At 39.4% G+C, this 23546-nt stretch overlaps 1 protein-coding gene across 1 annotated transcript in view; it reads right to left on the bottom strand.

Moving 5' to 3' along the window:
• Positions 1-17558: 17558 nt before the first annotated feature.
• Positions 17559-23546, bottom strand: part of CXADR (CXADR Ig-like cell adhesion molecule) — a 29255-nt gene continuing 23267 nt past the window's right edge. The window contains exon 8 of the mRNA XM_042809933.1: positions 17559-18132. Coding sequence (XP_042665867.1) covers positions 18091-18132 — 42 coding nt within the window. The 3' untranslated portion in view covers positions 17559-18090. The remainder of the gene's footprint in view (positions 18133-23546) is intronic.

Raw genomic sequence — 23546 nt, 5'->3', positions numbered from 1 at the left:
GGGTACAGTTTCTTACTGCAGTATAATACCAGCTAGACACATTTTCAGCCACAGAAGGAGGCTTGGGGCAGAAAATGGGCTTACCCTCCAATCCAATTTTTATGCCTATCCTCAGCTGCCAAGCAGCTATCACTCTAAATTAATTTGCCACTTTCAACGTGGAAACATACCTATAAGTAAGTTAAAAACCTCAGAAAGAAGAGAGACAGCGATATCGATCTTGTATAATTTGCTGTGATTTCTGAGTTCAGTTTACCTCACCAGAAGATTTATGTTTAATAATGATAGCCTTGGGAAGCTGTAACCAGGTGCTGCTGTTCCTGCTGTCTGCAGTGGGTCCTATGCTATGGTGCTGGCCCATCACCTGCATCTGCCCTGCAAGAGCTGGAGGTGTACATTGAGTGGTGCTGGGCTGCTCCATAGGAACTGCAGGTGCATGCTGAGCAGTGTGGGGCTGCCTAGGACCATCTGTGAGGTGGTGTCAGCAGATCCAGTGGGTAATTTCTCCTGAAGTATGGATTATAGTAGAAGAATAAATGAAAAGTGCAAAGAAGAGTTAATTGCAGTTTAGGAATGAAAGACAGTAAGGTACAGGAACTAAGGTTTTTAATTGCTAAAGACAAACACAGGCATTAAAAGGTCTTTTGGTCAGTTTAAACCTACAGTTTAGGCTGCCTAGAACTTTCTGATGCAGTTCTGATCATAGAATCACAGAATCATTAAGGTTGAAAAAGACCACTGTCATCCAGTCCAATCATCAACCCATCACATCAACCCACTGACCACATCCCTCAGTGCCACATCTGCACAGCTCTTGAACCCCTCCAAGGACAGTGACTGCACCACATCCCTGGGCAGCCTGTGCTAGTGTCTCAGCACTCTTTCCAAGAAGAAATTTTTCTCAATATCCAAACAGAACATCTCCTGGTACAACTTGAGGCCATTATCTCACATCCTATCAAAGATATATTTTTGTTCGCCTGTGTAACTATATACAGTTAATAAATTATGATAAATTATGATGATACAGTTCTGTAACACAATAAACGTGGTTGTGTTTTTGCTGTCTGGGAGCTGAGCAATGTAGTATTTAACAAATAAATAAAAAGAAATACAGATACCACAACCTTTCGCCTTCCATGTATAGTTAACATATGGGTAACATTATACTCCTTAGCTGTATTCCACATTTGGAAAAAAAAACAAAAAACACAAAAAAACACAACAGAATTCAGCTCTTGCACAGCAAGATATCTTGTAAATATACTGAAATAAATGCTCATTATATCCTGGTTTATTTATCTGTCTGTTTCATGGATGCTAACTCATTGAATAAAGCCCAAATATATATTGTCCACACTTCTACTTCTCAATGATGCTCCCGATAAAATATCTACAAGCAGATAAGAACATTTACTGTCATCCTCGTCTCCCCTACTACTGATGCCTATTTTATTGGACCCTCCATCTCTCCCAACAGAATATTGTGAAAGTTGGTTCATGAGTGGAGCAACTGATGTACCTTGCTGTGAGCAGCAAATGCCTCTTCCTCTCCTGAAATTCAGGAAGTGAAGGAGATCTTTTCAAGTCACACTGTATTTTGGTGAATCCATACATATTCAGTTGTTAAATTAAGTTTTTCACACTTCGTGTAAAACAAACAAACAAACAAACAAACAAAACTCTCAAAGGCCCTTTCTATTCCAGTACTTCCACGTGAAACAGTTCTTCATCAATTATAACACACCTTCCGCTATGACCCCACCAATGGTCATAAGTAACTCAACCAGTACCCAGAGTTTCTCTGGAAAGCTGCAGGCTGCAAAGGTACTGGCTTTGCCAGCATTCTGCTCCAAAGAAATACGAGACAAACTTCTGGTTTCCTGCTCATCAATAAATGTCTGTGAATCCTTTTCTCCCATTATTGATGCTAGAGCAGCATCCCAAGCTGTTCCTTGATCTTGAGGACAATGAGAAGGGCAGCCTGAGAACTCAGCCAGTTCCTCTGGTTCCTGCTGCAGATGGCTGATTTTCAGGGTCTCCTGTCTCAGCCTGACCAAGTTTGCAGTCTCAGTCCTTTCTGTGAGAAGCCACTCTTTGTCCTGCCAGTCAGCAAGTGAAATTGCACTGTTGTGGGAGAAGCTCAAATGTCACCATGGTGCCCACATGTCACCACAGTGACATCTCCACGTGGTGCCCAAGGCCCAACTGGTGCAGCAGCTGGAGCAGGCGTTGCTAACCTGCCTTTGTTATTTACTGGTCCTGCACAGAGCACAAGTGTTGTCTCTTGAGTCAAGGAACGAATAAAACTGTATCTGAAGGAGATCATTCCTTGTCCAGACCTCGTTTCTCCTTTTCTGTGCGGTCCCCTGAATCACTCCCTTCTGGACTCGCTGGTGTACCACTAGTTCTCCAGATGGGAGTGGAAAACAGTTTCTCAAGCAATGCTAACAGAAGAAAATAGCAATCTCTTCCCAGTTTGTCACCATTTATTTATTTATTTATTTATTTATTTATTTACTGCAAATGCTCCACGACTTCAATAGCACGGCTTCTGCAAGGAAGTAGCCGTGTGCACAGGCAAAGCTTTGCCAAGTCAGTAGTCTCTCACAGGCTGCTCTAGGGTCCAACTGGAAAAAAAACACTAAGCATACTTTGCATTTGACATAAATGGGAGATAACCAAACTCTCTTTTCTTTGATTTGGTTCCAATACTTTTATTTGATAAATTAGAAATTTAGAAAGCAATCTAACAAAATCAGTGATGTTCTCTAAGCTGTTTAAATCACACCTCTCTCTACAGGATCAAGTACTCTATCTGTAAAGAAGAGCTTTGATCTCAAGATGGTAACTGGATGCAGTGAGGATAACAGTAAATCGGGGGGAGTTGTTGACTCTCTCAAGGGTAGAGAGGCCTTGCAGAGAGATTTTAACAAATGAGAACATTGGGCAATCACAAACAGCATGAATTTGAACAAGAAAGATGATCTTTGCTTTCTGGTGGCAGCAACAGTGCCCAAGGGAATGGCATAGAGCTATGCCAAGGGAGGGCCAGGTTGCCTCTTCACCAGAGGGCAGTGGGCATGAAACAGGCTCCCCGAACCTCAAGCTGCTGGAGTGCAAGGAGCGTTTGGACAACACTCAGAAATATGGTTTAGTTTTTAGGCAGTGCTGTGTAGAGACAGGAACTGGACTCAATGATCCTTGTAGATTCATTCCAGAAAAAGGATATTCTAAGATCATACTATGTGAACAATGGATTTTACAGAATTGCTTTCTCATTTCACTGGCTCATTATACTTTCGGTGTAGGCACCCATGAAAGCAGGACTCAAATATATTTGGGTAATGCTCAAAGGCATATCTAACTGCTAGCAGACTGCCATACATCTGTGACTTAAGTACAGCAACATACATATGTATATGATTTTTTTTCTGTATGCTTGGGAAAATGATATGTGGAACTTCAGGCATAAGACTTCAGTAAAATTCTTCCTAAGTACAAATTAGACATTCACTTAAGTAGGTACCCAGATTTCTTGTAAGCATTTGCAGGTACAGGAGGATTTCATCAATAAATCAATTTACTGTTGTTATATTAATAAATGAGTACATGTGCCACTTTCGGGTGCCTTCAGCACCTTGCCACATATTAGAAGAATTATAAAACAGGAAAATATATTTTATTCAAGTCTGGTGTCATCTCTTTCTCTGTCATGGAGACATCCACACGTTAACAGTCTGCCTTAAGAGTAAACATGTTAAGTGGTATTTATTTTTCTTTTAAAGTCTGTCATCAACGTTTACTAACAATACATTCCAAATATACCTAGATTTACAATAAACAAGGACCTCCAGTCCTATGTCATAATCCTTATATCAGTTCTTGTGAGCTCATATTTTTGTCTTTGAAGGAGTGTTTATTACATTAAAAAGGACAGATGCTGATGTTTGCTTCATGACAAAAGATCATGGATATGTTCTGACAGAAGCACACTGTAGGTAAACGATGACATAGAGAGTTGTATTAGAAATGTACATAAAAAAACAATATGTATTTATACTGTCTACACTGAAAATATACCTGAACATCCTTGTCACAGCCTCAGTGGATAGAGGCTTCCAGTGAAGGCTTTGAACAGGAAGGGTAAGATGAACATACAATCTTGCCAGTAATGTCTTATTTTAAAGAGGATTTCTCCTGCTGATTTAATGCATTTTGCCAAACTTGACCTCATTCCATCTCAGCAGTTTAGAGGTGTAAGTCTCCCTGTCACTCTTCATAGTTCTTTGTTCATTGCTGAAACTGGTGTCTCACCTAAGGACAGTATGCACCAGGAAAAATCCTTTTTGCCTATTTCAGAAGAAGCTTCTGGACTTCTTGCTTACTTTTAGCTTGACATAGAGTCCAAAGAAGAGAGTAAGCTGATGATCCGCTGTAGGAAACCTCTGACAGTATGCTGAGTTTGGTACTGAATGAGAAACAACTTATTCAAATTTATCTTGAACAAGGAGCAAGAATCAAGAGTGCCTGAGCACATGAGAAATTATATAAATTTTCTTCGGTGCATCCCAAAGTTTCAGCTTGTTTGCAGCTCTCTTGAGCGTGTATGGGGTGGAGATGCAGTCAAGACTGTAGGCTGGAGGTGTTATAGTCTAAACCCAGGAGACAATAGTGCTGCTGAATCTGGACTTGCCTTAATGTAAAGCTGTCTGGATCTAGACCTTGAGTGCTTGTTTATTTCCCTCACCACTGCTTTTGTTCCCTCGGGATTTCATACTGTCCACAGAATTCAACACTGCAGACACTGCAGACACTGCAGACACTGGCCTTCCTTGTATGCCAAAATAGGTATCATTTCATATATGGAACAAGTACAGATTTCCCTGCTTTTGGTACACGATGTCCAAGCACATTCTTCGTTACTCTTCCCACCTGTTTACAGTTCCTCTTAATCAAGCAAGCCAACTTTGTGAGATGGGAAATGCAGTGAATAATGCTTTTATATCTGTCTGTCAACAGCCAGAACAAAGATCAGTCATGTCAATTTTTTGCTGTTAGAGGCAACTGATGTGGGAGACATCTTCAGATGAAGAACCTTTTTCTAACTCCCAACCCTGACACAGCTCCATGCCGTTCCCTCAGGCCCTGTCGCTGTCACACAGAGCAGAGCTCAGCGCTGCCCCTCCGCTCCTTGTGAGGAGCTGCAGCCGCCATCAGGCCTCCCCTCAGTTCCTCTGCTCTGCGTTGAACCAGCCAAGGGACCTCAGCCACTCCCTGAACTACTTCCCCTCCCGACCCTTCCCCATCTTTGTAGTCCTCATGGCCTAACAGCTACAGGCATGAACAGGAAATTACAGTTTGTACATGAGTGAACGGCGTTTTGAAGAACCATGTCACTTATGTCACAACATCCGTGTGAAGTTGAAAGACACGTTAATTTAATGGCACATGTTGTCAGTAAAATGATAAGGAGGAAGATTCAAGCAACACTAAAATATGAATGACTTAAGCAAGCAGAGGCCCAGGGACTGAAGTCCGGTCAGAGACTGGTCTCACACATCAAATTGCAATGGACAATCAAAGGCAGAACGTTCAAAGAGATGTCTAAACCTCTGTGTGACTGCTGCCAGCCAAAATGCAGCTTAGGCTGTTTCCTATTATGATTCTTCTCCTGAAATTCTGGCGATAAATTTTCTGTTGCTTAATAGAGTGTGACACATAATCTGTCTTCTAGACACACTGTCAAAATAATGTTAATTCGCATACGAAAATCCATTTAATAAAATATATTAAAAAAAAAAAAAAAAACATGAGTTGGCTCACGTTGGAGCTGTCTGGTGGATTACACAAAGTGCCTGCTTCACCGGACAGCTAATCCAAAGTAATCCTCTTTTGAGATCGCTGATTCACCATCTGATTTGCACTCTGATTTGCACTGGGAATGTCTGCTGCTGCAAATAATTCCAAAGGGACAGATTGGGGAACTGAGTCGGAGATCAGTTAAGTGAGATACCACAGATCAAAAAGGAGCATACACATGCTCCAACCTCCAGAAATGGATGGGCAGCACAGATTTTTCAACAGCTGATGAAATTCAATTTAAAAAAAAAAAAAGATCTGTGCACATTTCTGGCCTCCTGCTTGAAACAATCCTACAGTAAACATCCCATTTTGGCAGTCATACCCCAAATAGACACAAAGGGAAAGTTCACAGGTTAAAAGCTTTGCTTTTAGCTTTTCTATAATCCTTTTCTCCAGTTTCCAACTTCCTTTTTTTACTTACTGACTGACAATTTTGTCCATCACCTCAACTAATGACTGGGTGTGCTTTCTCTTTTTCCACTCACACGGCTGTAGTTGTTGGAAGAATGCTGATCTGGTGAATGCACTGGACTTTGATGCCAGTAACCTGGGTTGGGTTATCTTTCTCTTACAGTGATCCTTTTTGATCTATGGTATCTCACTTAACTGATCTCCGGCTCAGTTCCCCAAGAAAAGATAATGATCTGCCTGCCCCTTGATCTGCCAGCATTTGGCTGTTGTTACTATTTAGACTATAAGATCTATGTGGCGGGACTGGTTTCTGACTGATTGCCTGTAGTGTTTAACCCAGTGAGGCCAGTCTGGGTCAAAATGTTTACACTTGTCTCTACCCTAAGTATAGCAACTGCACAATTACTTGCTAGTGGTAAGAAGAAGCACGTTTAACGAGTTCATCAAATTAATATTAAAAGAAGAGCATTTCTATGCTTCTCTTTGACTAAATTCCTATTCTTTACATCATACATTAAATATGAATGTAAGTGTGGTTTTTGTATATAAAATGTGATTTTATTTATTTATTGACTTCTTACAGTGGTTTCATATTTTAGTTAAATATTCCCTCATGAATTGCTCTTTCATTGAATAATTCTAACAGTTCAACCCTGCTATCAAATACAAAATACTAAATATCAGACTGTAGAATCCAGTATTTTTTCATATTTGCATTCATTGCGTTCATTTGCCATTTCATAATTAGGAAAATATATTTTAAAAATTCATAATTAGGAAAATATATTTAAAAAAATTAACCACAATGAGGAAACTCTAAGCGTGCATTTGTTTGTTTGTTTGTTTTACTTCAGTTACAGAGACTAAGCTAACAATAATTAAGTCCATAAACTAAATTAGGATTACAAACTGAGAGCAGGGCACAGAAAGACAGGTAAAAGAGCAAGCGTAATTCCAGATTTCAGATCATTCGCACTCCATTGCTATGACACTGAAATATGCAGATTGCTGGTCTCCACTTAAATTTTTGGGTGATGTACAGTAAAAACAACAGTCACTTAAAGAACACTGATATTATTAATTAGCTGGAGAGGCTAATTTTATGAAGCTTGACATACGACTCACCTGGAGTACTGTGTCCAGATGTGGATTCCACAGTACAGGAGAGACACAGACCTGTTGAAGTGTATTAAGCAAAAGGCCACAAAAATGATCCAAGGGATGAAACACCTCTGGGGAGACCTCATAGTGGCCTCTAAATATTAAAGGAGTGCTATAAGAAAGAAGGGGACACACACTCTTCAGCAGGGTCTGTGGTGACAGAACAAAGGGAAATGGTTTCAAACTAAAAGAGGGGAGATGTAGATTGGATATAAGGAAAACGTTTTTTGCATAAGAGTAATGAGGCACTGGCACAGGTTGCCCAAAGAGATGGTGAGTGCCCTGTTCCTGGACACACCCAAGATCAGGCTGGATGGGGCTCTGAGCAACTTGATGTAACTGTAGGTGTCCCTGTTCATTGCAGGGGAGTTGGACTAGATGGCCTTTAAGGGCCCCTTCCAGCTTAAACCCTAACCCTAACACTTCCAACTCAAACAATTCTGTGATTTTACATTTCTTAAAAGGCTGACTGATAAACCCAGTAGAAATGAATATTGGCAAGTTGCTATTAATTAGCCATGTAAACGTCTTCAGTGTCTGCCAAAAATACATTGTAGAGTCGATGGAAATTCACTGCAGAAACTTCTATAGGGCAGCATTGTTGTAGTTTAACTATGTGCTTCAAATATAAGGGCTCCTTTGAAAGTCATGCCTCCTATTTTATTATGTTAGACCATGATGCCAGAAGCAGATGTTGGTGGTATGGTAGCAGAGGTTGAACTATCCCACCAATATTCCATTCCAATTTGTTGCTATGTGAGAAGTGGCAGCAGAGGGGCAGTCTGACAAAATGGCATCTGATGCAAAAGTGCATGTGAAGCAAAGAAAGGTCACTGAATTCCTCCATGTGGAAAAAACCCATTGACATTCATTGACACTTGCTGAATGCTTCTAGAGACCAACCATAGGATGTGATCACAGTGAGGTGGTGGTTGGTGCTTTTCAGAAGTGGTGACAGTGACGTGGAGGACAAGCCACGTTCCAGATGGCCATGAACAACTGATATTCCATGTAATGAAGACTGTTTCAAGCAGCTCATCTGCATAAAGCAGCTAATGATAATGACTATGCTGAAAAATAGAGTTCTGTAGCTTAAAATTCGTTTTGTCACATAGGGTTATTGTGTTCCTTGTATCTGTCATAGTTATCATGGAAATAAATAGTAAGGCCTTACTTTTGGAGCAAAATATGCATACTTAAAAACTGCAAAAAATGCAAACAAACTCCCTGTTGCAAGCTTTGCTGCAGTGAAATAGAAAAAAACTGATGTTTTCATATTGTACTGAGGCTAGGTCTCAGAATCTGATCAACATAAATTTCCACACTACACACTTTGCATTGCTCTTAATGAAGGTGCAGCTCTCATTCTCAACTATATCTTGTTGCCTGAGAAACAGTGTTTGGATTTGGCTTGCCTTGTTACTCAAGAGACATAAAAAAGAAATGAAATTGGTACTTGCTACATAAAAGATGCTTTGATGGGCTTATAGGTGCGGAGCTTTGTTAGAAGCAACCATAACTCATGGCGTACTCAATGGCATGACTCCAATAACGACAGTTAATTCACAAGGGAAATTTTAAAAAGGGACAGAAACAGGAACATAAAGAGGAGAAAGGGGAAGTAGCCAGCAGGAGAAACAGGAATAGTTCAGGAGGCTTAGGTAACTACAGCACAGTAGCTGGCAGTAATGAAGGTGATGGGGATGACGTGGATTTTAGCTACACATTCCTTTTGGTATTACACATTTTTTGGGGGGGGAGCTGATCAAATTCCCCACTGACTGCTCCTATTTAAAATGCTCTCAGCACTGACAGAAGTATGCTCATTAGATGCCAGTGTCACACATGTTATGAAGCTTCTATGGGCATGTATAATGGGTACATATTATCAAGAATTTAAGTGGCTGTTTATTTGTTCTTCACTAATGAAAGCTAAAGGCCACAATACAAGAGGTAATGCAGAAAGAGGGTGGGACAGGTGACTGTCATACAGGGGTAGCTGCTTTCCAGGAATAAGGCCAGGAAAACTAGAGGAGTGCAGAAAGGGAAAAGAAGGCCACAGAGGCTCCGATAGTGCTGGTTAAGATGAAAGGCTGCCATTTTCTTAGAGTAAACATACTGTTAGAGTAAACATACTCTTTTCTTAGAACTAATATTTACTCCTAAGGTCACATAACCTCAGTCTTGACAAGTTACTTAAAAACTAATTTCACACTTATGTATTGCATCTCCCATCTCATGGCCTTCTCCACTCAGATTCTTGATCCAGAACAGCAAACAGTGGACACACCAAAGGATCCGCAGATGCCTCTCTGACATGGCTACCAGGCCAGTGGGCACTGAACCAAGAGGCAGAAAAACTTCCTGAAGGTTTTCAAGCAGTCTTTCAGCAGCATTAGCACTGGTCTGTTATCCTTAGGCAGGAGTCAAACCGACAAGCTAAAGACAATGGCAGTCTTATTTATGGTTCTGCTCTGTAAATCTAACATTTCAGGGCTTGTACACCAGAACAATGTTGTCACGAGTGGGTGATGAAGATGAGAGCTGAAATCAGAACAATCGTTTCCAGCTTTCTGCTTATTTACTGCCATTTTTTTCCCCCATTTTTTAATTTCTTTCTCAACAAGAGAGTTCAAATGCAGATTTTCTGATTGTGTCTGTTTAAAATTAATATAACATCCCACTTGGAAATGAGGCACATGTATCCAAGTGAGAATCTTTTGGAGAAAGCTTTCTACTGGGAAAGCCTTGATGTTAGATTCGATATTCCCTTTCAACTTCAGAATAAATTAGTTAAACAGAAAGAAAATCAGCCATACCCAAATGCAAAGCTTGTTATATCCTATGAATTTCCACTGTGCTTTAAGACGACATAACAAGGAACTAACATAAAATGCATTTCCTACAGTGCTCAATACTGGATTAAATTCATGCCAGTTCCAGGGTTATATTAACGTCTCTGAGAATGCATGAATAATGTCCACATGCAGAAGCTCCTACTTGGCTAAGTATAGCAAGATAAAAATGTTAAGTATTTTTAGATACAACATCTAGTTGATGTTATACTAACTTTAAATATCCACTCCTATTCTAATATTATGTAAGGTTTTACATTGCACTAAAGCAAAATCATACACCAAAGCTGGAAAATCACCTCAGGGTGATGCATATTTGTTTTAGATATGTACACATACATACGTAATAACATCTAATGTAAATATGTATAAATATGTACACATGACCTAAAATCAAAGAGTAAACTGTATATCTACAAAATATATTTTTGAAAAGAATGATGAAGTGACTTTAGTGGAAACACACAGAGAAACAACAGTGGTGGTTTGAATAGATTTTCTTCATTTTAATTCCTTCTCCTAAATCCGCTTTTACCTGCTCAGCTATCAGGTTATTATTAATTCCTACAAACAGCCCCTCCTGAGTGGCTCACTCTTGCAATCTCTCTTTCCGAATTTGCACATTCTCCATATATGAGTCATTGCACAGCAGGACAAATTTAATCCTCCTTCTTCTGCATGACAGCGCAATGCCAAGCAAATACATTCAGAACACACAAAGGAAGAGAAGCCACCACCAATATCAGTGAACAATAATAGCGTTTAAGTTCGTCCATACATTTCCTTGCTTCAGGCAATCCACTGACATGCCCAAATCTGGCTCTTTAGTGTAATACAATAGGACAATGATTTACTCATGTACACTGCATTTTATGAACAGTAATGGCATTATTTTAGGTCAAATAACAGTTGGTCTTACTCTGCAACTAAAGAGATTGGGAGAGCTAGTCCTAAGGGGAAGGGAAAGAGGCTCTAGAAACCTCCATTCTTAGCAGTCCATGTTGCATGAGCCACCTCCCTGCTACTAAGAGCAAAATCTTCTTCTGAATTTTCATGACAGAGAGGCCAGATGCCAGTACAGAGCACTCAGAGACCAGGCAATCCCCCCAGCAGGGAACCAAGCCCTGTGGCTCCTCCAGCCCCATCACATCATACAGGAGCCCTACACTCTGCCCACTGCAGCCCAGACTTGGCTGGCATCTCCAAAAAGGTCCAGATCCGTGAGATGGGAGGAGGCTGAGATCGTCAGCTCTCAGAGTATATGCACAGTGCTAATGAAAAGACAACACAACATATCATCACCAGATGAACCAACAGAATCTTAAACAAAAAAATTACGAAGTTTATTTCTTATGTCTCAAAACTGTTAAGAATAAATTGTTACAACTTCTTGTTATTAGCTGTGTACAAAGGTTCTTGACACTACAAATATAGATTTACATTGCTTACTACCATAGAAACTATGTCAACAGTTGCTTCACAAGAACTTCTGTACAAGTCCCTAGAACTGATACTGTGATATAACATTAGACCTGTTGCTCGCTGCATCTTTGCTCTATAGAGGTGCTTCCCGACAATATCTCCTCTACGGATCTGGGTGAAAAAGCTTTTTTGTTGCCAGATAGATCTGCTGGTGTAATAGAATTTATCCGCACACACCAAATTTCCCGAAAGAAAGGCTAATCCAAGCTGATTTAAACCATCCTCAGGTTGGATGTCAGGAAAAGGTTCTTGACCAGGCAGTGATTGAACTCTGGAACAGACTCCTCAGGGAGGTGGTCATGGCCCCAGGCCTCACAGAATTCAAGGACTGTTTGGACAGCGCTCTCAGACATCTGGTCTGATTTTTGCATGATCCTTTGTGGAGCCAGGAGTTGAACTCTATGATCCTTATGAGTCCCTTCCAACTAAGGGTATCCTAAGATTCTATTAATACTTTATTCCACTGAATGCAAAGGAGATTTCGTGGAACTATTAACAGCTCTCTGATGGTTAAATACTGGTCACTGAAATACCAACCCTGAGGGGTGAGAAGAGACTCCTTTTATTTTAAGAAAAGCTGAGGAACTAAAAAATAAAAAAAAGAGCAATAAGTAAGACACCTGCGATGCCCTAAGAAAGTAACAGCAACTTTGTGCAGCATGTATCCCAGGGCAAAAGACTGAGGGCTAGGAACTGGCTCAAACATTTTGACTTAAAGGAGGGGCAGAGAAAAATAGGAAGCCATTTGAATACAATTTTCCCTATCCAAGGGATCTCAAGCCACTCTACCCTGACTGCTGGGATGAAAACTGCCCCAGAGGGCACAACACCACCAACAGCAGGACATCAGCTCTGCAGCTCTGGTGTGGCAAAATTACAGGTCATTCAGGGTATGATGATCATTAAGGCTGAACTGTACTGCATGTGCAGTAATAATGGCTGGCAATGCATCTTGTTAACAGTAAACCCATTAAGATTGTACACTAAATTTGAAACTAGCCTAGCTTCTTATAAGCAGTCCCAACATAAAACTACAGAATGGTTTGGATTGGAGGGATTTTAAAGGCCACACAGCCCCAACCTCCTGCTGTGGGCAGGGCTGCCTCCCACCAGCTCAGCTGCCCAGGGCCCCATCCAACCTGGCCTTGAGTGCCTCCAGGGATGGGGCACCACAGCTTCTCTGGGCAGCTGTGCCAGCATCTCACCACCCTATGAGTAAAGGATTTCCTCCTAACAGCTAAATTAAATCTCCCCTCTGTTAGTTTAACGCTCTTCCCTCTTGGCCTATCACTATCCCAACGTGTACAGTAAGTCTCCATCTTCTGTAAAAAACCCCCATTTAAATTGTAATACATACATCAAAATTAAGATTTGAAACTTTGCTTTTATAGGAGAGGCATCAGTGTGTTAGTTTTTTATTCTGCAGTTTAAGCAACTCACATACAGCTTCCTTCAGTGAGTTCTGCAAGGGTCACATGCACTTCATTCCCATGCTCATTCCAAGCATTAGATTTACTGTTAACATGAAGAGTAGGATTATTGGAGCCTCTGGAAGTGTTTGTTTTCTGATAAAAGAGGGCTACATAGAAAGTGGTCCAAAGCTGAGAAAGACAGGTGTGAAGGAACAGATTCTTCTGCAAGGACAGTGCATACTTGTTGCATTAATGACACCTCAGTCATGAGGACAGACACATGGCAATTTAAATAAATACTCTGAGGTGGTAAAAAGCAGCATAAGGCAGTGGTAATGCAGAAGGCAGTAATTCCATAATTAGTTCTCTGTCAAGAAAAACTTTCATAGTTGCATTATTTACAGTTATCACTGTACAGAAATTTACTTTGTAACTGAGAAATTACTTATACAGAACAGTACATACAGTGCATTGTAAGCATTCTGACATCTTCAGTATCAGCTCAGGCTCCTGTTCGTGTCTAGTAGCTTCCTCAACATTAAAGCAAACTGTGTTATATAAGCAAACAATTCAAAATAAATTATCTTCAATTCTTAAGATATTACATTTTCCTGTAGACGATTACAATTATATGAGGAATACAAATGACCTAGAATGAACCACACTGAAGTCTTAGCTATCCATGTTAAAATTCAGTGAGCTAGGCCTTGTGTACATGAATCAAAGCATGCAATCCTTGGACACGTTACTGGAGTAAAGTTTGAAGCAAGCTGTTCTCTTCACTTGCATTTCTCCCCTTTATGTCATATAAACAAAAACAGACCCAGAGTTTGCAAAGAGAATCACACCACCAGTGACCCATCCAAGCTGCCCGTGAAGCTAACGGTGGTTGGCCCCTGTGAATCTACTTCACGAGATGCCTCAGGGAGAGACTTGGAATTACTTTAGAGTCACATAAAATAACTGTGTACGTTTTCACAAGCTCATAGTTGAAGACAACATCAGCATTATCAACAACCATCTCCCTTACGTATGAAAAGAAAAGAGACAGCTGCTGCCAACATGCTTATTCCCAACTCCAACTGGGGCAGGATGTCCTGAGAACACACTCTGCTTTTGCGGAGACACTCATACTGGTTCATTCGCGTGGCAGCCAACAGGATGCACATGCGACACTGCATAGCTTTGCATCCCATTCAGACTAACTGGTTTCTAAGTAGGCTAAGAGAGCCTGGAGCCATCAATGTCATAAACTGAGGTGCCCACAGCATTCAAGCACCTTGAAACATACATGGCAGCCAGCGATCACCAGCTTTGATTCAAGGAGAGTTTGGGTACGTGTGTTTATTTCATAGAATCTCAGAGCAGTTGAAGATGGAAGGCAGCTCTGGAGCTCCTCTAGTCCAGTTCCCTGCTCAGAGCACCATTAGCAATGCTACTGAAAGGAGCTGCCCTGCCTTTCCTTCACTCTTTGATCCTCGTTTCCACTTTCGCATTGCCTCCTTCCCCTTTTATCAGCACAAATGCTGATGCAGTTGCCTTGTGAACTGAAAGGATGAACACATTCAAGTTAAAACTAAACTACACAGCATGTAAGTAATTTTAAACTAAATCTCGTCTCTGATGTGGCTCACAGCAGCTGCAGCAATGCTTATGCTGACAAAAGATTAGAGGTAGCCCAAGGACAGGAACGAAGAGCCAGGAGCAAAAAGGGCAGGGCCAATTCAGTCTGTAGCATGCTGAATTCTGCCACTTAAAACACATGCTAGAGCTACAGTCTGGCTTTCTAATTTTTATGCAAATCATTGCAATGATATTAGTTCAGGCCTGGAAAGACTTGAAGGAATATGAAATTGCCTTGCGCTGGCATAGCTCATTTCTGAGCCTGCTGCAGCCACAGTGCCTGCTGTGCAAAGTTAGAATGGGAATCAGCCCTTGAACCACAGGAAAGTTCAGCTGGTAAAGGACCTGGCTCACCCTAAACCCTGGGCAGCACATCAGACAACATGGAGGCAGTCGGAATCCACGTAATCAACTTTGGTCTGAGATTGCAACACACAGTTTCCAAACTCAAACCTATAGATGTCTGTGACTGGAACATTTGTTAACAGCGAAGAGGAGGCCAGGAAGTGTGAGAACAAATGAGCACAGTGCTGTTTTTCACACGTCTGTAATTAGAGAAAGGCTGCTGAAAGAATTATACTGAAGTGGTCTGAACAAAATAGAGTACAGGTTGATCCAAAGATATGTGTTTGATAAGACCTACAAATTAAGCAGTGATAGTGGGAAAGCACTGCAAGTTAGCTTCTCCATTTTGCAGTAAAGATGCAGGCTAGTAGTGAGTGTAGGCAACATTTAGGCTTATCCATTGGCCAGGTCAGCTAGCTTGCACATGAAAACAGATTTCTGGATGTGGAAAGAGCAGAGCTGTCAAATAAGCATTGGTTGAACTTTTGTATGAAAAGCAAGCCCTGGCAAGGTCTCATTTAACACCGTTGGCACAGAAGTTCAGGTGTTTTCTCCATGTAAGATATTCCTGTGTTAGAACAGTTGAAAACTTCCACCACAGCCAATTAAAAATGTCTACTGACATCTACAATAATTCATAAACAGCCAGCTGGTCACAACAGTCTATCTAGGCATGATCTGCAAGCTTTTATTGTACCTTCTAAACATGAATGTGACAGCAGATGGTGAGTAAGACTCAACCTTCAACCTCCCTGCCACATCAGATAGGCTTTCAAGCTTGTACCCAACTGACACCACAATAATAAATTAACTCTTGGTCATCTCGCTGGGGCAGACTTCTGGACTGAACAGCTAGCATTCAGTACCTTTCAGAAGACTCCGCAGTGGCCTACAGAAAGCTGATTAAGAACAGCTGTGCTGTGGATGAGGCATGGAAAAGTAGTTCTGCAGTTACTGGCTTTCTTGAAGAAAACATAAATGCAACACATTTAACTTCAAAAACAGTTATTTTTCTTTACTAAAAATACAAGCATATTAAAGTTAATTTAAACAGGAATTTCAGGACAAAAATTAATTCTTTTCTCTTATTGCTCCAAGGACATACTTCGGTGCATGACATTTTTTTCCTATTTTCCCCAAGTTCTTTTCACAAAACTTTTTTTTTTTTTTTTAAATTGACATAATGCCTCACACACTAATTCCTACATTTCCCTCCTCTACTAAAACACTAGCAATTAAGCACTTAAACATTGGCATTCACTGGGGAAGGAGGATGATACCTATTCATCTTAGACACTGTAGTACAAAACTTAAACTTCACTTACAAATAACTGTCATATGGATCATCAAACAATTGTTGCTTCTCAATCAGGTGACTTTCATACTGATCCCAACAGATTTTACGCTGATTAATTACCTGCCAGATCTGCTCACACAAGTTTAGGCAGCATGGAGTCAGAAGAGAGGATGAGAAATATAACATTTAGCACAAAAACAAGTGTTTCTAAAAGGCAAAGTATTTTTTTCTGCAATTCTAACACTGAAATTAAATCAGATTTGGAATGACTTAAAAAAAACATTGGCTACTCAAGCCTGTGACTTCTAAAACTCTTCCCTTTTTCTTACGAGAGTATTCTTATTTCCTGACGTTTTATTTTTTACGTGCAGTAACAAAGAGAATCATATGGATTTTTTGGTCAAAAGCATCTCAGAGATTATTGTAGAAGCAGGTATGCCCCTCTCAAAACCAGGACTAAAAATAATTTGATAAGAAGCACACCTTTTCAGTGCTATAACTGGCAGCTTCACCAATAAAGCATACAGTTACCTTCAGAGAAAAGCATAGCTGGTATCACTGGATTAAGATTTAAATTAGTAACTGCATATAACCGATTAAAAATAAAAACAGCAACCAAAAAAGAAAAAAAGCCAACCACACAGCAGAGAAAGGTGTTGATGATCAAAGACAGGTTTAAACTTGTCTACCCTCGCTGTTAATTCCTCAGTGCTGGAGAGTCCTTCAGCTTGCTCTGATTTACGTCGACTGTGTCAGTTATCAGAGAACAGTTATTAAATCTGCCCAAACATCAGTGGGGTAGAGGCTCCCACCTTTTTCATCTCAGTCATAACTTTTTAAAAAAAGAAGAAAGTGAATTATTAAGTTCCCAACCACACTATCAGTCTACAGTGATCTTCTATGGCTAGGCAGATTCTTATTACGAAATCTATACTCAAAGTTTCACATCACAGAAGGAAAAAAATACTGTAATTAGCTTTCTTTAAAGAAAGCACTCTTCTTTCCTCCAGTTTCCTGCAGGGAAAAGCTGAGAAGAAAAAGAATGAGACACTGTACAGACATGAATTACTACAACATCGGCATTAACAGATTATGCTGAAGCATGCCTTGACGTTCAAGTATATTTTATTAAGTATTATAAAATATATACAGTCTTAAAATACAGTGCATTTCAAACATAGATTCCAAGTCTTCGTTAGTATCACTACAGCATTGAATTGATGATGCACTTCCTATCGTATCAGCAGGACAGAAGGCTAGGGATAAACAAAACTACTCAAAGTTTAAAATCTTTTTCATTGCCCCACCACTTAAGGCTGTTATTTCTGCTACCTGGATTGATTTTGTGAACTCGACAAGTTTCTGAATTGACGTGGAAGTGGGGCAGAGCGGAGTGATTGTGCGTGCTTTTCAAAACAGAACCACCACGAAAAGTGTCTGTAAATTTGGCATTAAAAGTATTCTTTAACATATTTGGTACTTACAAAACTGAATACAGCCTATTTTACAGTCTTGGATCTAAAGTGAGAAAAAGTACAAAAAATAAAAAATAAAAAATAAAAAACCCAGCACTTCATTTTGAACTTCGGTTTCACCATACTTGAAATTCATGCAAAAAATGATGTGTGTTTCTTCATGTTTATACCACTGTTATGTCACCAATCTTGTGTGCGATGTCAGACTATAAGAAAAAAAGAATATCATTAATCTAAATTAAAAATGGGCCAGGCAATTTAACATACAGCAATTAAATGCGTGATTCAGATAATGATCCAAACGATGGCCTTTCAGGTAACAATTTATACCACTGTTCTACATAAAACAAGTACAGTGGAGTAGCAAGCTAACAGTGTTTATTAGCTAACTTGAAAAGAAATGACTGAGTTTGCCAAGCACACACTTCAAGTCCACTCAAGTCAAGTGTCAGCAACAACTAATAGGATCACTCTTCACCTAGCTAATAATGCAATTTTAATTCATCACAAAATTTCCAGCATTTTCAACTAAGTTATTTGAAAATTCTCATGAATTTCCCAGCACTACAGTCATTTTGTAAAGTTTCTGGATAAGACTGCTGGGATGACTGTTTCTTCAGTTTCATCCCAGTAACTTGAACCGTCAAAGAATCACACACTTTTGTTTACTGCTAAATACTAAAAAAAAATATATTTTTTTTCAAAGTATCCAGTGACACATCTGTACTCAATAAAAAATACTTAACAGTAAACAATATTCATTTTCAAGACACGATACACAAACCAGCTCTTCAATGTGTATACATCTGCTGCATTTACTAGAAAGATCTCATTTTCTTACTCCACCATTTCAACCTATTAAGACTTTTTGTATTGCCACCCCAGTCCTCGCAGATGTTTAAAACATGCCTCAACTCCACCACTGGTCCTCTGTCAAATCTGTATTTATAAAGCTGACTCAAGCTATCTCTGTAACATCTTGTGCTCTTCCTCACAAACTGTCACATTTCAATTTCAATTACACTTTGAGTAAAACCTTCCAGGTGCATGCGATAATAAAAATGGATACCTTCAAAAAACGTGCTTGGAAGTATAATTCAAAGCAGTGTTCTACCATCTTATTCTAGTTGCAGTGTTCTACCCTCTTATTCTGATTACTGTTTATAAATTGTTTTCAATTTTTTTTTAAATGAGTAACTACATGCAACAATGTGAGAAAGTAAATTTTCAGCATCATTTATCTACCATGCTCTCCATTTGGGAAGATTCTGGCAATGTTACTTTTTTCTCCTGGAACTTATATCCCACTCCAACTTCATGCATCTGTCTGTCCTCAACTATTGTACTGAGGGAACAAGAACACTGCCATCAGCCTGAAGATGTATTTGATAGAATTAAATGATACTCTTAAGAGACATATTAATTGGAATTGTACACTGAATCAACAAGTACCCTTTACTGTCTGTATTTCTGTCCTTGCTATACAGCTAACACACATCCCTATTTCTGACCTTTGCCATCAACAGCTCTCAAAGAAGTAACTAATAATTAGTATTTCATTAGTAATAATTAATAATTAGAGGCAGTTAATAAACACATGCCTTCTAAAAAAAATAAGCTGCTCCCCTCACAACTCATCCTATCCCACTCTCCTGGAAAACCCTGAAAAAACAGTTCTCACATGTTTTATAAAGCTTGGTAGCTATTCTCAAGGATAAAATGGGCATGCAAGTCGGGGCTTACATCATGATGGCTCTCCATCAAGTCTGTCCTGCTCACTCCCTTCCACAACTGAGTCTAAAGACAATTAACATGCCTGCATGTGAAAACAGAAGTCTGTTATGTGGCACACACAGACCAGCTTAGACAGAATGATAGTTTTTGATCGCCCATTTGTTCAGAAGAAGTTGAAGGTAAAAATCAAATGCTTAGGAGAGCTGGAAGGGCAACATCAAACAAATACAACCTAATTCGCTTTCCCTTCTGTACTGTCCTGATACTTTCAGTCTTCATTTTCTTCTCCTCCTCATCTAAGTAAATCTTTATTTAAAAAAGAAAAAAAGAAAAATGCAGACTGGCAAATGAAGCTTTGCAGGCAGCTAGGACTTATTCATGTAGCTGTGATAAAGCAACAACAGGAAAGAAAATCTCAGTCTGTCAGTTGAGGTATGTATGGCTAGTTTTTTTTTTGTTTGTTTATTTTTTTAAATAAGCAACATGATAGGCAAATCTAGTTCTAAAGTCTCTAGCAGTCCACAGAATTCTCTCCATTCTCTGGGTGCCCTGTGCAGCTGGATCTAGTAGCTGGCAACCCTGTTCCTGGCAGGCAGGTTGGAACTAGATGATCTTTAAGATCCTTTCCAACCCAAGCCATTCTGTGATTCTGAGATGTGAAAATTGATAAAAATAAGGAGATGTTCCCAGTGTTCAAAAAAATGAGAAAAACAAATTACGTGGCAAAGTAATGACATAGCCAGGACTTCAACTCTAATCCTCTACTTCCGTGCCTTGGAACTATTTTGTTATTGTCATTGCTGCAGGTGAGTGCACATCTGTTGGCCACATCACACATTAAAGATGTCCTATAGCTCCTTGCATGTTCAGCAATTTCCCCTCAGGAACAAACCATAAAGCCAGCAGCAAGTTAGCTTGCTAATATGGCTGTCACAGACACAGAATGTTGTCAGAATAAAATTCACATGTGTAATGTAATGACCCAATTTTCGCTGTCAGTTAATAGCCCTCTCAGAGTGCTGATTAAAATCCTAGCTTGCCCAGGTATAACCGAGGGCAAGAAAATTATGCTAATTTGGGGAAAACAGGGCTGCTCAGCACAAAGGCTCTAACACTGCTTTCAGCTCTTTCATCTAGGAATAAAGTATTTTTGAAGGTTGTCTGAAGTTCAGCCCTGCCTACCCAAATCATCCAGTATTAAAAAAAAATATCATATTGGTATATCTTATTTAAATAATACCACTGAACTTCAAACAGCAACAATTTCAATTTTAAGAAGATGTAATAATATTTAACTTCAATACCTTCCAATTAGGCAAGCCTAGCATGATCAGAACTGTATTTTTTTTATTTTATTTTATTTTACAAAAACCACACTTTTCATTGTCTTGCCTCTTAAAAAAATTCAACTGCTATAATTAAAGAGGTCTGAGAAACTTTTTTTCCCCTGAAAGGCCTACAAATGAAGAAGCAATGCTGTTGACCTTAACTTCAGCCTTAGCAAAACAGGTATTTCAAGGATCATCACTAAGCTCTGGTCCACAGTAGTCCATCAGGCTTCAGCGATTTTTTTTTTCTTTTTTGAAGTATAAGAAATGTAGCAAATTTGTACTTACAGCTTAGCAATAGGCTTTGTAAAGGTAACAGAAGTAGTATTTTGCATCAAAACTGTTAATATCTGTCAAATCCTATACTCATATCTCAGCTGCCATTTCCTTTAATGATACCTGTACAGTTTACAGCTTTTTGTCAGATCTTATACAGAGAAATAAAGTTTCTTAATTGATGCAGATTGCAACAGTCACTTTCTTAATCTATATTCCTGAACAAACAATTAGAAAAATAACTGTTTAAGAAATTTACTGTGTTCTCTTTTGACAGAACACAGCATTCCTTAGCCATCAGTACAACTGTGCAGCGCCTTTTAGCACCAGCAAAAGGATTAAAGGCAGCTAACAGGTCAGCCACCAGAGGGCAATCGGTATTCTCAAACAGAAAATGGATTACTTTGGTCCAAAGTGCTCATATTTAGCCATATATATATATATATATATATATATATATTTGTAAGTCAGCTGGAGCAAGCATGGGAGAACAGAGCATTTTTCAAGTTTTGCACTTCAAACATGTTGAGTTTTCCGTCTTACACAGGAATAACAGGGTAATTAAATTCAAATAAGTTCCATAAAGAAGTGACCTTCACCAAAACTCAAGTCTGAAGCAAGAGAAAGGCATTGCAATTCTTAAGCAATTTCACATTAGATTATAGAATACAGGGACAAAATTAGGGCAACCCCAAACAGTCCACTTGAAGCTACTGGCACACAAGAAAAATCCCAGAGTACTCAAAGGCCACAAGAAACAGGTTAGACTACATTAAGTAACTGCAAGCTTAATTTTGTATTTCACAGCTCCTCCAAGCTTACATGAATTGTTTCTACTCTTGGAAGTATTGGAAGTGACATAAAAGGACATTCTATTTATTGGGCTAAACAGTACAGTGCTGGCAGCAAAAACATAAGCTTTTTGACAAGTTCTACAAAACACCAGCTGTGCCCCAGAGTTGCCATCTCATTCAGAAGTTGCAAGCCATTCAGGAATTTTTATGCATTACCTCCAGCTACCTTTACTTCTGGTTTAAGGGTAGCAGTTTCTCTCCTACTTGAGCTTTTCTACAGGTAAGTAGAAATCTGTAGTAAAACTTTTTTTTTTTTTTTAAATCTTAATCTCCTATGCATAAGAATGGCACAGATCAAGTGTTTTGACTTCAGCAAGTAGTTTCTTATAAACGCTGTCCATTCACACGACTAGCAAGATGCTGCAAGTTGCTACTGACAGCTGCAGAGACCTTGAACACTGAAATGGATGCTCTGCTGCACACTTCTGTGCAACTGAAGTATTATCAAGGAATATGAAATAAGGAGATCAAAAAGTACTCCTGGAAAGAAGTCTGTTACCCCTCAGCTACTTAGCTCAACTTCCACCCTGCCTGCCTGCCGCTTACAGAACCAAAGCTTCCAGCCCTGAGAAATGGGACAACTGTCATTGCATCACACAGTTTTCTGAGCTTCCCAGTGGACATACTGCCTCAAGAGGTTTTTCCCTGAAGAAAAAATTAGATTACTGAAAGTAAAATGATGTGCTTTCAGATGTTAACATCTATTCTAATATTGCTGTTTTAAAATTGTTACATAATCAAATTACATAACCAACTTACTCAACTTGTTTGCAACACTATCCCTTCCCTCCCACCTCCCACTCCCCCTAACATCATATCAAGATCTTTGGTACGAGCTGAAAAACTGCATTTTTTTCTAAATAATATGGCAGAAGTATCCTTCATCCAGTCAATACAATTGAAAACAAGCAAAAAAAAAAAAAAAAAAAGTTCAAGGACTATACTGATCCACAAAACAAAAAGAACCACCACCCAAAATACAGCTATCAGCTCTGCTACCTAATTATTAATTTTCTTACTCAAAGTTCCCTGGCCAACAAGGACAACTAGACAACTGAGAATTTAAGTATTCTAAGCAGCAGTACGTGAAGGTGGCACTGACTTATAGCGATATAAACTCACTACAGAATCCCTGTTTACAAAACTTCCCCTTCCCCAGAACTGAGTACCTGGGAATAGTCATTCATCAACTGAATTATGAATTTAAAAGATCTTGAGATCTGGAAAGATAGACAGTCTAGACAAGCTTCTCCCATTCATTCAATTCACTTTTGCTCCTTAATTAGCTATTTTCTTTAGAAGCAGTTCTGTTCTTTTGATTTTATGGATAAGAATTGTCATAGACAAAAAAGCAAGACTAAGTAGCTTGCATTAACTGTTTTCTAAAGTGATCTAGTAATTTCTTACCTACCAGTGTAACTACAGAGC

Source organism: Centrocercus urophasianus, unplaced genomic scaffold (assembly GCF_019232065.1).
Source record: "Centrocercus urophasianus isolate 14NV4802_14NV808 unplaced genomic scaffold, USGS_Curo_1.0 seq_12, whole genome shotgun sequence".
Taxonomy (NCBI): domain Eukaryota; kingdom Metazoa; phylum Chordata; class Aves; order Galliformes; family Phasianidae; genus Centrocercus; species Centrocercus urophasianus.
The sequence above is the reverse complement of the archived record's forward strand: the minus strand, read 5'-3'. Positions and strand labels throughout refer to the sequence as shown.